General features: G+C 57.8%; 1 protein-coding gene across 1 annotated transcript; it reads left to right on the top strand.

Moving 5' to 3' along the window:
- The first annotated feature begins 6,999 nt into the window (after positions 1-6,999).
- On the top strand, positions 7,000-10,591 carry DLX2 (distal-less homeobox 2). Its single transcript, XM_082001731.1, has 3 exons — positions 7,000-7,899; positions 8,126-8,313; positions 8,559-10,591. The coding sequence occupies exons 1-3, from the start codon at positions 7,575-7,577 to the stop codon at positions 8,871-8,873; spliced, it is 828 nt and encodes a 275-aa protein (XP_081857857.1). The 5' UTR covers positions 7,000-7,574; the 3' UTR covers positions 8,874-10,591.
- Positions 10,592-15,839: the final 5,248 nt, after the last annotated feature.

Below are 15,839 nucleotides of genomic sequence, written 5' to 3'. Positions count from 1 at the left end.
CAAGCAGGCAAAGCAAAGCATTCCCCTTTTTCCTTTCTCCCTCCATCAGACCAGATGTTAATTGGTTGACCTGTCAATTAATAAGCATTGGGAATATGAAACTGAATGCTAAACCTCCAACGTATAAAGTATCACACTTAAGAAACGTGTCAAGCTTTGTACTACAGGATAAATGGCCTATCAGGACGCATCAGCATGGAACAGTGGGGACATCCTGTGGCCACTTAGATTCTTTACACTTGAATGTTCACTTATTTTTAATCCATTTGTTTAACCACGTTTGCAAATTAGATGCAAAGTCACTTTATAATGTAAAAGGGCCTGAAGGCAATAGAATTTGCTTAGCTAACTTCCCACTTACCATTTTATGTAATCCCTTCTCAGCAGTTGCTGTGCTCTGGGTTATATAGTTTCCAAGTCCAAAAAAAAAAAAAAAAAAAAAAAAGAACATTTAAGAAGCTTGACCTGGTCTAGGTGGCGACACTAACCCCTGACAGCCATGCATACAAGTCAAAAGCGACGTTCTAATTTAATTTACTTAGATTTATAGCAGTGTTCATAAAAGGCATGTAATTCTCAGACCTAGGCATTCTGCCAACAGGAAAAACACTATCAGATGAAATACATCTGTAAAGCACCTGCCAATATTGTAAATTAAGCAACCACAAGAAAACGAAAGGCCAGTAACTCTTGTGAATCAACACAGTTCCTTTCATGCCCTTCCCTCCAAGGGAGGAACAATTTCAGGACAGGTATGTGTGCAGACTATGAGGTTGAGTGCTCCTCACAGACAACTCACTGCCCAAAGCTCCCTCTGTTTTCATACTTACACAATGGACATCAGCTATACAGCTCAAGGAAAAGGTCTCCCAGCTAGTTCATGAGACAGCTGTGGCTTCACAAGTCAAGATCATCTCAACTCACTTCTCATCATGTTGACTTTACCACTTTTAAAAACAAAAAGCAAATGAACTTCAAGGACAATTATTTTGGGGGGTTTGTATGTTGTGCTGGCTTTGGCTGGGATAGAGTTGATTTTCTTCACAGTAGCCAGTATGGAGCTATGTTTTGGATGTGTGCTGAAAGCAGCGTTTCTAACACAGGGACGTTTTCATTACTGTTGGGCAGTGCTTACACAGAGTCAAGGCCTTTTCTGCTTCTCACACCACCCCACCAGCGACCAGGCTGGAGTGCAGAAGAAGCTGGGAGGGGGCACAGCCGGGACAGCTGAGCCAGGCTGGCCAAGGGGATATTCCATACCATATGGTGTCATGCTCAGCACAGAAAGTTGAGGGAGAAGGAGGAAGGGGGGGACATGCAGAGTGATGGCTTTTGTCTTCCCAAGTAACCGTTACACATGATGGAGCCCTGCTTTCCTGGAGATGGCTGAACACCTGCCTGCCCATGGGAAGTGGTGAATGAATTCCTTGTTTCGCTTTGCTTGCGTGTGCGGCTTTTGCTTTACCTATTAAACTGTCTTCATCTCAACCCACGAGTTTTCTCACTTTTACTCTTCCAATTCTCTCCCCCATCCCACTGGGGTGGAGTGAGCGAGCGGCTGTGTGGGGCTTAGTTGCTGGCTGGGGTTAAACCATGACATATGTGCGTATTTTCTCACTACAGGAAAGCAGAAGATTTTCTTTTAAATTTACATCTTCAAGCAATTCACTGTCTCTACTTCAGCTGTCTACAAAAGCTGGGGATAGCCAGTGCCAAATCCCAGAGCATATGTCCAAGCATTCCTGTGAAGAGGCTCTGCAGTTTGCATGGCCCACAATTTGAGTCCATTTAGTGCGGCATTCCAGATGGAAATGCAGCCATGTAGGACTTGCCCCAAGTGTGTTGCAGCTGTATAATCCACTTAAGAGGTCTGTTCTTGAGCATATCTTCTTTAAAGCAAAACAAACATCCCATCTTTCCAAGCAAGACATTCACGTTTTCCAGCAGGAACAGACCTTGTTATTTGCCAGTCAGAGGAGGCGTCAGCTCAAGCAACATGCTGCAGGAGAAACTGCAGTCCATGCCTCAGGCAGTTCACCGGCACTACAAATCAAAACTCAACCAAGCACACTGAGGTGATATAGAATTTCTCAGTTCCAAATACCATTGTCCACTAAACTGAACCCTTAAAATAATCACACTGAAAATCAAAGCAGTCTAGGTTATTGTCCGTGTTGAACAGTTTGCTTAAACTGTGCTTAAGACTGCACTGGTAAAGGTTGTACAGATACTAAAATTAAGGCAAAAAAATATGTTCTCCATCATCTGTGCAAAACAAGAGTTCATAATGACACAAATGATCAACAGCCTAAATCTACTCCCACAAAATCCACCTCTCAGCTTCTCTCACACTTGTCATCTACAGCAATATTAGAAATTATCTAGTGATTCATCTTGAAAGTATTTTTCATGCATGCTCTTACTGAAGATTTTTTTTCCATTTAAATAGTCACATACAAAACACTTTCAACAAAGATTTACCTCTGGGCTGAACCCGAGTTTGCTCAAATCCACTATAAAGTGGGCTCAGAACCACCTGCTCCAGAGTGTACATGTACCTGCAGCCAGAGTTGTCCAGCCTGTGGCTGGTTAACACTTTTGTATAAAGCTATTACAAAGATTACTTTCTAGCTGTTCTACCAATCCCCTTCTATGGAAGAAAGCGTATAGCTTTTGTCAATGCTGTTACTTATGGTACAGCTGGTAAAGAAAAAAAAAATCTAGAAACACAAGAGGTGGTCAGAACAGCCTGAAGGGCCCTACTTAAGCACCAGGTGGGATTTCACAGCCATAAAGGAGGCAAGAGGGACTGCTTGGGCATCCTCTGCTTTATTCCCAAACCCCAGGTGCCACGCATGGAGGATTGCTGCTCTGCCGCCTTCACATTCTGTGCACAGACCTTCCTTCCCCCCTGTATCTGTAGCAATAATTAGACCCAAGAATGTGCTGATATTAGCCACTCACCCCAATGCATCAGGCTGTGTACTTCCTCAATATAGTACAAGGACACAAATGAGAAACATCTGTCCTAAGTAACACCGGCCTAATCCACTGTTAAAAGTCATAGTTCATGCTCCAGTCTGCAAAGGTTTCTACCGAAGAAAGGTGTAGAGTTGCAAGTGAATCTTCACTGAAAAAGCTAATCTGAGGCCAAGACAGCTTAATAAACAACTCTGAAAGGATTTTACAGAGCCCATGTCTCCTATCATGCTTGTATAAGCTGTTTACAACAAGGGGCTAAGAAAGAAAACCTCAGGGAGACACACAAGGGGGCATATTCTTACCAGAAGAGTTTTCTGATTTTTGGAATAAAGTAATCTGATGCACAGATGGATGAGACAATAAACAGTTTTTAGAGAGGAAAATGATAACGCTGGATTCTGAAACTAAGCACAGCAGGTAGCAAGCTTCCGGATGGGTGTTGAAAAGACTCATACAATTTCCTAAAAGCCGGTATGTTTAATCCCTCGGAAAAGGAAGATTTAACTGTTACCATTACTCCAGAGTGTAATACCAGATCTAATAGGTACAATGCAAGCATAAACACTCCTCATGGCTTCATGTGGCATATGATTTAAATGACTTTTCTATTATGAAGACAAACACTCAGGACTATACCACGCATTGTATCACCATAAATCCACTGGAAAGCATTTCCCAGAGCCATGAAAAGAAACCTGGACTTTTTAACGTGCCACTGCAGTAGAGACTACCAGCCAATTACTGTTTTGCAACATTATCAGAAATAGCAGGCCCATTTCCCAAGGTTTACCACATTCCCACTGAAATAAGTTAAATGGTTCAGGCAGATGTGGATCATAATGGATAAAATAATATTAACAGCTACAGCAGATTAAAAATTAATCTCTTTCTTAATGCTGCGTGTGGCTCTCTTCAAGTCAAACTTGAGATAAAATATCATGGAACAACTTGCTCTGTTGATCCCTAGGTTAAATCTATACCATACATAAAGACCGAGGACACTAGCCTTTAAATGCTTTCACATTTTTCTCAAATTAAGTCTGTTTTAGGACGAGAATCATAGAAATAATAGTTAATAAAAAATAAAACATACCAGGCAGGAGGTACCATAGGCATTTCTAGGAGCCATATACAACTGGCCTGTTTAAAAAAAAAAAAAAATATTAATACAAACTGATCAGCTGGAGAGATGATGGTTTTAAAGCCTGATGGTCCTTTCTTCTGGTTGTACACACTGTCTTTAGTATACTTGATAAATAAAATATGCCCACAGTCCTAGCAGCATGAGGATGTTCTAAAACAAAAAAAGTCAACAACAACAAAGCCAGCTCAATTGTTTTGCAGCCTCTGGCAATAAGTGCTGTACATTTATATAAGCCTCATGACCAGAACTTTTGAACGCTGAACTGCTCTGCAACAAGAAGGCAAGCAACTTCCTCCCATGTGCAACTGAATGACTAATTTCCAAACATTCCTTCTCACAGGACATAAATAATAACACATGATCTATTACACCAAAACCAAGCAGGACTGCCGAGTAGTGATATCTGGTACACAAAACACTCCTCCTCTCCTCTGAGTTTTAGCTCACACCCCAGTCCCCCTGGGTCCTTTCTAATTACCCATCCGGGCAACATTCACAATTCCCAAAGCAGAGACAAAAAAAGTAGAACTAATTTATCTCGACAGGAGAACACATAAAAAACCACATAAACACGGGCCAGCCTAATGCCATTATTTTTTTCAACTCCTCGCTAATACCAAGTCTAATTCAGAGGAGTGTGTTTTAAAACATTCACAGTAGTCAAGTTGTGCCTTGCCTAGTACAACCTGTCCTCCTTCCTTCCTGCTGCCTGATGTCTTTCCTCCCTGCACCGTAACCTGTTCACATTCACTGCCCAGAGACTCATGCCCATAATTTATACAATCTGGTGTTTAAAACAACCACTTTACTCTCAAGCAAAGTTCAAGTAAATGAGAAATAATAAAATCAGATCTACAAGATCAGCCATGTGAATAGATGCGTAACTCACTCTCCAGTGGTAATTCCAGCAGAGACTGCCTCCACACAGGCAAAATTGCAGGAACAAAGCCTTAAGACTCTGGAGCAGCTACCATGTGACAATTCACTTAAATTTGTGAGCCTTGCGCTAACTCATGAGGAACACTTGCATGAAAAAGACTATTCAAATAAGCTGAAGTAAACAAAACCATACTCTTTACTTTTTGTGTAAATCGCCATGCACATGCATAGGGCTATACAGCACTAAAATATTTAATTAAAAAAAAAAAAGTTTTGCCACATAGCAAGACAAATTTCCAAGAAAGTCCTTTGCCTTATTAAGTCCTCAGAATGAGATAATATAAGCCGCCATGTCCTTTCTCCTTTGTTGTTTGTTTTTTAAACTACCTCGCACGCTTCCAAATGTGACTAACGAAGAGTAGCTGCTTGGCCTGATCTCTGCTGACAATCACTAACCGCTGCCTGCCTCCCCCCGTCTCTCCCGTGCCAGGCCGTTTCAGGCTGCCGGTCCCCGCCCTGCACCGGGCAGACACAGCCGTACGAAGGTGCAGCTCGGGACAGCAGTAAGCTCAGACTGCGGATCTCATAAACCCGCTTGCTTCGGCATTAAACACCAACTGTGTTTCACACAGATAGCAGTAGGCCAGCCGGCGGGTACAGGGGCCGTGCCCCCTCCGTAACCGCCACTGCCCCTTCCCGGCCCGGCCCGGCCCCGGGACCCCGCGGGCTCGCTCGTCCCCGCAGGGCCGGGCGCCAGGTCCCGGCGGTGACACCTCGGGTTCTCAGCACGTCGCTTCTTTCCGAGGCCGTGTCCCGGGCTTACGCTCGCCCGGACGAGCACCCCGCCTCCCGCGGCCCGGCTCCAGGGGCCACCTGCCACCGCCGGCGTCGCGAGGCCCCGCCCCGGCCCCGCTCACCTCTGCCCGGCGCCGCCGCCCCGCCGGGCACAGACGGACAGGCTCCAGCCGCGCCCCGCTTCAAAGCGACCGCGGCCGGGGCGAGGCCGCTCGGCGGCGGGGGCGGGAGGCCCGGCGGAGCCGCCCGGCACCGGCACCAGCACCTGCGTCGTGAGGGAACGGCCCCCGCGCCGGGCGGGAGCGAGCGCGAGGAGAGTTCCTGAGGGGGCACGCGCCGGGGCTCGTGAGGCGGGGCAGGAGCAGAGCTGGCGGGGGCACGCGATCGGCACGCGCGGGGCCCCCCCCGGCCCCTGCGAACAACGCCCGGCGGCCGGTCTCTCCCTTTTTACCACCTTTTTGTCCCGTTTGCAGCCACCCTCGCGCCAGCGCCGCCTTCCTCCCCGCCCTCTCCGTGGGGAGCCCACGCTGAACACCCCTGAGATTCCCGCCCTGCCCCCCGCGCAGAGACGCGGCCACCCCCCGCGGCGCGGGGACCGTCCGTGTTTTAACATCCCCCTGGGAAAGAAACGCCGCGTCCCGACAAGCGGCTCCGCTCGGCAGCGGGACAGTCGAGAGAGAAAAATAAACCATCAAGAAAAAAATCACATCTGAAGCAATTTCCCCGCGCGTCTGAGACACCGCTCCGGCTGCCGACGGTGGCGGTCCCACGGCCGCCACGCCGGTTGCTGCTGCCCCGCAGCGCTGCCCCCGGCAGAGGGCGGCCGTGGGCAGCGTCCCCGCGCCCGCCCCACACCCGACCCCGACGGCGGGAACCGCGCCCGGTGCAGCCGGCAGCCGGGGGAGCAGAGAGGGGGGGCGGCCGCGCGGGGACCGGGGCCGCAGCAGCGCGCCGTCACCCGCTGCCGCGCGGAGGGTCGTCCCGTGGGTGCCGTCAGCAGCTGCTGTGTAAAATACACGAGCGCGTGTACCGAACAGAGCGCGCCCCTCCGCCTGGAACCTGTGGAGGTTTGGCTGGAAAGCGCCGCCAGCCTGGCGCGGCGGGGGGGCCGCTCTCCCCCGACGTGGTCGCTCCCCAGGACCGCCGGGAGGGACCCCCGAAAGCGGACCAGCTCTGCCCGCCCCTTGCCGTCCTACCGGCTCGGGTTTGCCGCTCACGTGGGGGCGGAGGCCGCCGGCCTTTCCCTGGGGCCGCCGGCCGGGCGGGGGCGCACACCGGGCGCGGCAGAAGCGGCCGGGCCGAGCTGCAGCCCCGAGCGGCCGCCGGTGGGGGCCGGGCCGCCCCGTCGGGCCGCGCCAGCGGAGAGGGATGGTGATCATGAGCCCTACCACGGGGCCGGGGAAGGTCCCGATACCGGCGCCGGGGAGGTCCAGTGGTGGCCCCGCGCAGCACCCGCGCAGGGCGCGACCCTGCGGCCGCTCGCGCCCCGCGAACCCGCGGGGATACGGCGCCGCCGGGCGCCCCATTGGCTGTTGCTAGGTGACGTGCGCCGCGCCACGTGACCGGTGTTAAATGCCGTCCCGGCAGCGCGCGGCGCCGCAGAGCCCGTCCCGCTGGCGGCGGCGGGAGCGCGGCTGCCCGCCCCGGCCCGGCCCCGCGGGCGCGGAGCGCAGCGCAACACGGCGGGCATGCTGGCGCGGGCCTGACCGCCTCTCCCCGGTGGGGACGGCCGCGGGGCGGTGGCGGCCCGTGCCCCGGCGGGCGGGGGCGCAGGATGACCGGCGTGCTGGAGAGCCTGGTGCCGGACATGCACGCCAGCCAGATCTCCGCCGGCAGCTACCACCAGCACGGCGGCCTGCACAAGTCGCAGGAGTCCCCCACGCTGCCCGTCTCCACGGCCACGGACAGCAGCTACTACACCAACCAGCAGCACGGGGCGGCGGGCGGGCCGCCCTACGGTCCGGTGGGCTCCTACCCCTACGCGGGCGGCGGCACCGCCGCCTACTCCGCCAAGGCCGGCTACGACCTGGGCTACGCGGGGGCCTACGGCTCCTACGGGCCTTACGGCAGCAGGGCCTCTCCGGCCAACAACGACTCCGGTACGTGCGAGCCCCGGGCGGGGCGGCTCGGGGGAGCCGGCGGGAGCCGGGCGGCCCCTCCAGGCCCGGCGCGGCGACGGTCGGGGCTCGGCAGTCGGGGTGGGCCGGGACGGCCCTCGTCCCCTGCGGGCCGCCCCGACGGGGTGGGGTGGTGGTGCCGCGCTGCGGGCAGGCCCCGGGGCGGCGGGGACGCTTCTCCTCACCGGGGCCGCCGTTTCTCCCGCAGCAGAGAAGGAAGACTGCGAGCCAGAGATCAGAATCGTGAACGGGAAGCCGAAGAAGGTGCGGAAGCCCCGGACCATCTACTCCAGCTTCCAGCTGGCGGCTCTGCAGCGGCGCTTCCAGAAAACCCAGTACCTCGCCCTGCCCGAGAGAGCGGAGCTGGCGGCCTCCCTCGGCCTCACCCAGACACAGGTAGGGCTCTCTCGCCGCGGGGCCGCGGGCACGTCCCGCGCCGCCGGGGCCGCTCTCGCCTTCCGCGGGGTCGGGTGCGGGCGTGGGAAGGGGGAGGCGGCCCGCGGCGCCCCGACGGCGCCGGGGTCGGAGCGCGGGGGAGGCGGCCGCGCCGGCACCGCTCGGGGCCGCGGAAGCTGCTCGTCCCTGCCCCGCCGCGGGCGGCTCGCGGAGGCTGCGGCCGCCTGACGCCCCTCTCCCCTCAGGTGAAGATCTGGTTTCAGAACCGCCGCTCCAAGTTCAAGAAGATGTGGAAGAGCGGCGAGATCCCGGCCGAGCCGCCCCCCCGCCGCAGCGCCTCGCCGCCGCCCCCCGCCTCGCCCCCCGCCTGGGACTTTGCTCCGCACCCGCGCACGGCGGGCGGCACCGCCAGCCCCAGCCCCGCCGCCGCCTTCCTCGGTAGCTACTCGTGGTACCCGCCAGCGCCCGGCGGTCCGGCGCACCTGCCGGCGGCCGCCCCGCTCCCGCAGCCGTCGCAGCCCCCGCACCACCACCCCGCCGGCGGCGGCGGCATCTTCTAGGCGCCGCAGAAACTCGAGCCCGGGTGGCCGCGCCCGGCAGCCTCGAGGCACCCAGGCGCAGCACCGGTGTTTTGGTGAAGCCTGGCTCCGGCCGCCCCGGCGGAGAGGAACCGCTCCGCGCCCCTCCCGTCCCGTTGGGCCGCAGGCGGTGGACCCCGTCTATGCTCGGCCCCGCGGGGTCCGCCATCCCGCCGCCGGCACAGCCACTCGGCGGAACAAGCGCCCACCTCGGCTCCCTCCGTCCCTCTTCCTCCTCCCCGGCTTGTTCATCAAACCACCGGTGCAGAACTTTGGTTAACTTTATTTTTTATTTTTTTAAAGTTGATAGGTGCCTTTGCGGATAACCTCACTTCGATGTTGGGGATTAGAAAAATAAAATGTAAAAAAAAAAAGATAAATAATTTTTATATGTAGATTTAAAACAAGCGCCTCACGTGTGTAAGTTATCCTTTTTAGCCGTGAACGAAACCGTCCGGCGAGGGGGGCCGGTCGCAGGCGGCGGGGCCGGCGCGGCTCTGCCTTCCCCAGCGGGGGGGCTCCGCCCGCTCCGTGCCTCCCGGCGCGTTTCGTGCCCCGACGGGGCCTCCCCGGGACAGGCGGCGAGCCTTCTCCTCTGCCCCCCCTCCAGCCACTGGTCCTGCCCCTGCGCCGTTTGATGTCTAGAGTCGTGAAAAAAGAAAAAACCACAACAAACAAAACAGGGTATTTTTGGTTATTTATTATGGAAAACTTAAACACTCTTTAATGTTTCTTTTACAATAAGCAGAGATTATTTAAATAAATTATTGTTTCCATGGTGCCCGCGCTGAGTTTCTTTGGGGATCTGGGAGGTTCGGGGGTGTCGATCCGGACCCCGGGGCTCGCTGGGGGAGGCGGGGGGGAGCTGCGTTCCCTCCATCCCCTCCCCATTGCCCCTGTTGCCGCAAGCCGGCAACCTCCCCCCTTCCCTCCCCCTTCTGCCTTCCCGTCTACAACAAAATCTCGCCCCTGCCAGTCTTCTCGGCGAGGCCATGAATCACTCAGCCCCCCCGCTCCCCCCCGCCTGCTGGCGCCAGCGACATTTCGCCCGAGCCCGGCTCCTGCCGCCTCCCAGCCCCTCAGGGGGGCTCGAGGGGTTTGGGGCAGGGCCGGGGCCGGGGCCCGCAGTGCGCCCGCAGCTGGTCTCCGGGCGCGGCCCTGCGGCAGAGAAATTTCGCCTCTCACCGCCCCGTCGGTGGCACCCAGGGCGGCAGCCTGCGTGGGAGCTTCGCTTAGGCCGGAGCTGGTGGCGGCCCCCGAGCCCCTCTGTGGTCCTTCGAGGGCTGGAGGCACCGGATGGACCTCTCCGGGATGTGCCCCTGCAGGGCTGGACCCCTCCGCACGTACCCCTCTGGGACGTACCCCGCGTGGGCTGCGCCCCCTCCAGTTGCACCTCTCGGGGACGTATCCCCTCGAGGGCTGAACCCCTCCACGATGTAGCTCCCCTGGGAGGCTCCGTACCCCCCCCTACACCCCTCCGAGCTGAACCCCCTTCCAGGCTGCACCCCTCCGGACTGCCCCCCTCGGGACGTGCCCCTCTCGGGACGTACCTCTTCCGGCTGTGCCCCCCCCAGCTGCAACCCCGAGGGCTGGAGGTTCGAGCGGCTGGAAGAAGTAAAGGGGGGGAAGGGGGGGGTGTCTCTGCCCCTTGTTGCCCCGAGAGCCCCGCCAGCCAGGGGGTGTGGGGGGAAAGGGGCCGGTGCAGATCATCCCCCTCTGGAGAAGAGGATGCGGGGGCTCAGGCCAGCTCGCCCGGGGCATGTGCCGCCCGGCCGGGCCTCTCCCGACAAGTCTTGGCATGAGGGGCTCGGATGGGGCTGAGGAAGGCGCGGGTGGGGGCCTGGCCCCACAGGGGCACGCCGGCCTCGGGGCGGGGGAGGGGGCTGGGGAGGGCGGATTGCTCCCGAGAGCTTGGGGGCGAGAGGAGGGGGCGGGCAGAGGGGCGAAGGAGGGGTGAGGGAATGAGAAGGAGGGAGTTGCTGGACGACGATGGGGGCGTCTGCGAAGGAGGCGAGAGGAGGGAGCGGGAGAGACAAAGGGGGAAGCGGCAGCTGCCCGCGGGCCCCGGTGCGGCCCCCGGAGGCGACCCCTGAGCTGCCCCGGGAAAGAGCGGAGCCGGTCCGACCCGCACCCCCCAGCCCCTGGGCCGCCCGCCCGGGCCAGGGGAAGTATCTCCGCTGGTGGGCGGCGGGCACCGAGCTGGGGGGGGCCGGGGAGCGGGGCCGCCTCCAGAGGCAGAGACACGCGTGGCAGGGGCACGCGTAGCGAGCAGCCCTGTGGAGCCACCCGCCCCCGCGCCCTGGCAAGGCTATGCCTTCGTGGGCCCCGGGGGGGCTAGGGGGGCTGGGATACCCCTCCATCGGGCGACGAGTTTTGCTGAACCGCTCGTGCGGGATGCAGGAGGAAGCCGTGGGCGCGGGACATGGCCGGGACGGTGACAGCCCCCTTCTGCACCGTCGTTTTTACAGGCGCTTCTCGCTGTTCAATAAAGCTACCCCAAAACATTTGTCCCCCCGTCCCCTCCCCGACGTCCTTTCTCGCCCAGCGACTCTGGCCCAGTGCGGCGGTGCGGAGCGTGGCTCGGTCCCGTGGGGTGGGGCAGGATGCCGACAGCGGCGTGGGGTCCGCGGTGCGGGGCCCTGCCCAGCCGGGGGACGCTTGCCAGCGGTCCGGGAGCGGAGCACCCCCGCCTCGGGACGGGGGAGATCGCGGGCCGCCCTGTTGCCCTCCGCGCCTTCCTTCTCCTATGTAGTTCTTATTTTATTCTTTATTTATCAGTACGTACTGGCTGCTTGCTAGCAGCCGCTCTCCACGGGCTGCCCGCACCCAGTGTGGGCGTGGGGGTGTGGGTACTTCACCCTGCAGCATCGCCGCGGCTCCCGCAGCCTTCCCGGGCTCGGCGTTTCCCCGCCGCTCGCAGGGGCTTGGAAGGCGGCTGGCACCGCGCTGGGGCGGGCGAAGGCCGCGCCGCTGCGTACGCACCGGCATGTGCACCCCTGTCACCTCCTCCCTCACGCTCTTCTCCTGCCCGGTACGACGGGGCCGGCAGCGCCGTGAAACCAGAGCCCCCGCACAAAGCGGCAGCGACGCGGCGCTCGGCCGCCCCCGGCGCCGGGAAGGGCCGGGGAGAGCGGGGCAGCCGAAGGGCGAGAGCTGCCCCTGCCCCCCCAGCGCTCCAGGAAGGCTTTGGGGCGCGGGCTGGGCCGATTTCCCCCCCCCTCCCGCCCCGTCGGGCCCGGCCCCTGGGGTCGGCCGGCGTAAGCGGCGGCTCCGCCGCCAGCCCAGTCCGGGGGGGCGGCCCGGCCAGCCGCCCGGGCGAGGGGGCGAGCGGCAGCCTCTGCCCCCCCGGCGCACGGGCGGGGCCGGCCGGGCTTGTGCGGCGGGTAGGCAATCTCCTCTTTTGCCCGGGTGAAAAGAAAAAGCACGAGAAATTCAATTAAAGCGGCTCTGGCAAAAGGAGTTATTTGAGGCATGAATGTCTCCCCTAAAGCTGCAGCAATCATGTGGCATTAGACACTTCCGGAATCCTATAGCCAACTTGAAAAATCCCAGACCCCTTTTTTCCCTAATTTTTGCTCTGATCTGTAATTTTACCCACATTTGCACTAGTTTGAGCATTCTGGCTCTCCCATCTGAAAGCCTGCAATTACTATATAATTCTTCGCAATTTCACATGTCCTAATATGGACTGTAATTTTTGCGCAAGACAATTTCCTGCTATTTCAAGCATCAACATTGTCAAAGTTGTATGTACATAATAAATGGGAATATCAATGCATAGTTTTTAGCATAACATCTTGACTCCTCGATAATTATATCCGTTCGGAGCCTACGCAGAATTAGCCTGAATTGCATGGTAACTGCTGCTGCTTTAAAATTTTTAAAAATTACTCATAATTTTCCCAAAGATTACCAAGATCTCGAGTGCACAATGTCATCAGCGTAATGAAGAGTAAACATTTATGCTAATAATCTGCAATTTTTTTCATCAGCTATAAAGACAGAGGCTATATAGCAGAAAATTTCAGTCATATTCTGCAAGAGCAGAGCTGCAAAAAGGCTGCTGCGCTCAGAGGCATGTGCATCTCTGGGGGATCTCGATCCACATTTGCACTCTCAGGATATTATTATCGTGCTCGGCTTCTTTTTTTTTTTCTTTTCTTTTCTTTTCTTTTCTTTTCTTTCTTTTTTCCCCCTTCCTTCTCCCCTTTCTCTCTCTCCCCCCCCATCCCCCCGCCCCGACCCTCTCCCTGTCTCTCGCGCTCTCTCGCTCCCGTAACTTTCGTAGCAAAAAGCCGCGTTCGGTCTTCCCGTTTGGGGTAAAGCAAAGACCGGCGCCCCGAGCCCGGGGGACTGAGGCGGAAGGTAAGGGTGGCGGCACAGTCTCCTTTCTCGCGGGGGTCGGTGAGCGCACGGGGCGCGACGTGAACGGATGCCCCGCGCGGGCCGCGGCGGGTGGGGGGGGTATACGGGGGGAGCCCCGGCGGCGGCCCCGGCGGCCCACGGCCGCCCCGCCGGGCCGGGGAGGGGCGCGGGGCGGCGGGCCGGGCGGCGGGGGCGCGGCGTGCAGCCGAGCCGCGCCGGGGCGTCCCGCGGGCCAAGCCGCGCCGAGCCGCGGAGCGCTGCGCGGGCCGAGCGGCGCCGGGGCGTCCCGCGGGGACACTCGCCGCCCGGGCCCCCGCGGGGGCGGCGGCGGCTTGGCGGGGGGCGGCTGTCGGAGCCCTGCAGAGGGGCGCGTTACTGCCCGGTCCCCCGCCGGGGAGGGCGCCGGGCCGGGGCGGGACGTGGCACTTTGTCACCGGCGGGCGCGGGGCCGGTGGCGGGGCGAGCGGAGCGGCCGGCGGCGGGGATTTCTTATCCCCCTCTGTCCAACGAAGGGAGCGAACTCCGAATGCAAACGGGCTTGGGCTCTGATATGTGATTTTTTTTTTTTTTCTAGTTTCAGGGGCCGCTCTGTGCTCAGCAATTAGATTGACACATGTACAACATCCCCAGCCATTCAAGGGGGTTCGCAGGGACACTCCAAAGGGATATTTTTTTCCCCTTTTTCTTTTTGGGTGGAAGATATTAAAGAGGTATCTGTTGTTTGGCAATTTTGCTAAGTCTGTCTTCATTACTTCAACATTGTGCATTTGCTAATTTGGAAGCCCCTTCCTATTGACAGCTCTGCTCCATACACCTGCAAGCAATTTGCAGAGCTCCAATATAGGAGAATTGCAGAGATGGCAGCTCGCACCTATTTTATTTTTTTTCTTCGCTTTTCTCAATGCACAGCAAATTTGGCTTTCAGTGCGTTATCTCTTTTGTTAATGCAAAAAGATTCCCTGGGCGAAAAAATTGCTCATAATTACCAGAGAGATGGGGAAACTGCATTAGAATAAATAAACCTGAAATTACTGTAATTATGTTGTGTTTGATGGGCTCGGCTTGTAATCAAGAAGAGAATACAGTGAAATGATGCTGACCCTCTTGGGTTTGCAGCTGTACGCGCACTTTGGGGTCTTTTTTTGCAGAAAAGAGTCATTTTGATCATCATTAAGCTGTGTGTAACCTATTTCAGAAGTGTTTGAAAATGAGGGGCACTTTTTTTTTCCCCCAACAAGGAAAAAATATATCCCAAAATTACATTTTGCCATTTGGAGGCTCATCCATAAGGTTGTGTTTGCGGGGTGACAATTGTTAAAGGTATAATATTAAAAATCAGGACTTAATCATTGTAATGAGGTATTGTTTCAATATAAGCACCTTTGGATTATTCATAGTTTAATTAATATCCTCATTATGAAAATCTTCGAATCAGATATTTGATGAACTGCTTGTCAGCAACAAGGCAGAATTAATTAGGCCTGTATTGAGATTAACATTTTCCAATGTACAATTATAATAGACTCTAAGTCAAGACCGCCTCGCTGAGAGAAAACTAATAATTTCTCTATTTGAACTGTGAGCAGCAAGACGCTGCTGCATTAGGAGAAGCTAATATATCCTTTAAAGTACTCCGAGCTACTTGACCACCCTCTTCCTCCCCGGCCAAAGGCGCTCGGTCTCCGGCCGCGGGAGCTGGGTGGCTGATGGGGCGCGGCCGCGGAGCCGCCCCGCTCCGCTCCGCTCCGCGCTCCGGCTTGCTCGGGCCGGGCTGACGTGGCCGCGGCTCCACGGGAAGCCGGGAGCTGGGCAGCGCTTCCCGGGACGGATCCAGCATCTCCGCGAGCGCGCCGCCGCGGAACCCCGTGCCGCGTGTGCGCGCCTGGGCACACGTACCGCGCTGCCACGCATCGCTTGCGCGCAGGTCCCGCGCAGCGGGGACTGGGATGGGTGCGTGCGGCGGACTACCGCGGGGCTGCTCCCCCGCGGCCAAGCCGAGCCGCTCCCCGCCGCGCTGCAGCGCTTTACCCCGGCAGCAGCTGCGGGAGGTGCCCGGCGCCGGGCCGCCGCGGGGAGCGGGCACGGCTGAGCCCGCCGCCGGGAACGCCGGGGCGGCAGGCGGGACGGCTCCGCCGCCGAGGGGATGCATGGCCCGGGGAGCCGGCCTGCCTGTCGGGGCGGGGGCCGGGTCCCACCCGGCCCGCCCGCAGCCCCCTCCCGGCCCAAGAGCGGATCCTGGGTCACCGCCGGCCCCGAGCCGCCCCTCCGGGCAGCGCCGCCCCGCTGCCCCCGCCTCGCTTTCCGGTGACGGGCACCGCCGCCCCGCCGCGGAGCGCGGAGCACGGCCCGGGCCTCGCTCCCGGCCGCGCTGCCAGACAGGGAGCACACGTGTCTCTTTTTCCAAACCATAATTTTACTGTCTGAAAGAAACTTTATAACTTATGTACAAAGATTTGTGTGTTTTTTTTCCTTTCCTTCCCCAGATACAAAGCAATAAGTTAACATTCTCAATATAAAACTAAACTTTGACATATAGAACACTAAACACAGCTGAGCTCAGTTTATCACATCTTCCGAGTTTCA

This window comes from Phaethon aethereus (genome assembly GCF_964289735.1).
Source record: "Phaethon aethereus genome assembly, chromosome: 6".
Lineage (NCBI taxonomy): Eukaryota > Metazoa > Chordata > Aves > Phaethontiformes > Phaethontidae > Phaethon > Phaethon aethereus.
Note: the sequence above shows the minus strand (reverse complement) of the source record. Positions and strands in the feature narration are given on the sequence as shown.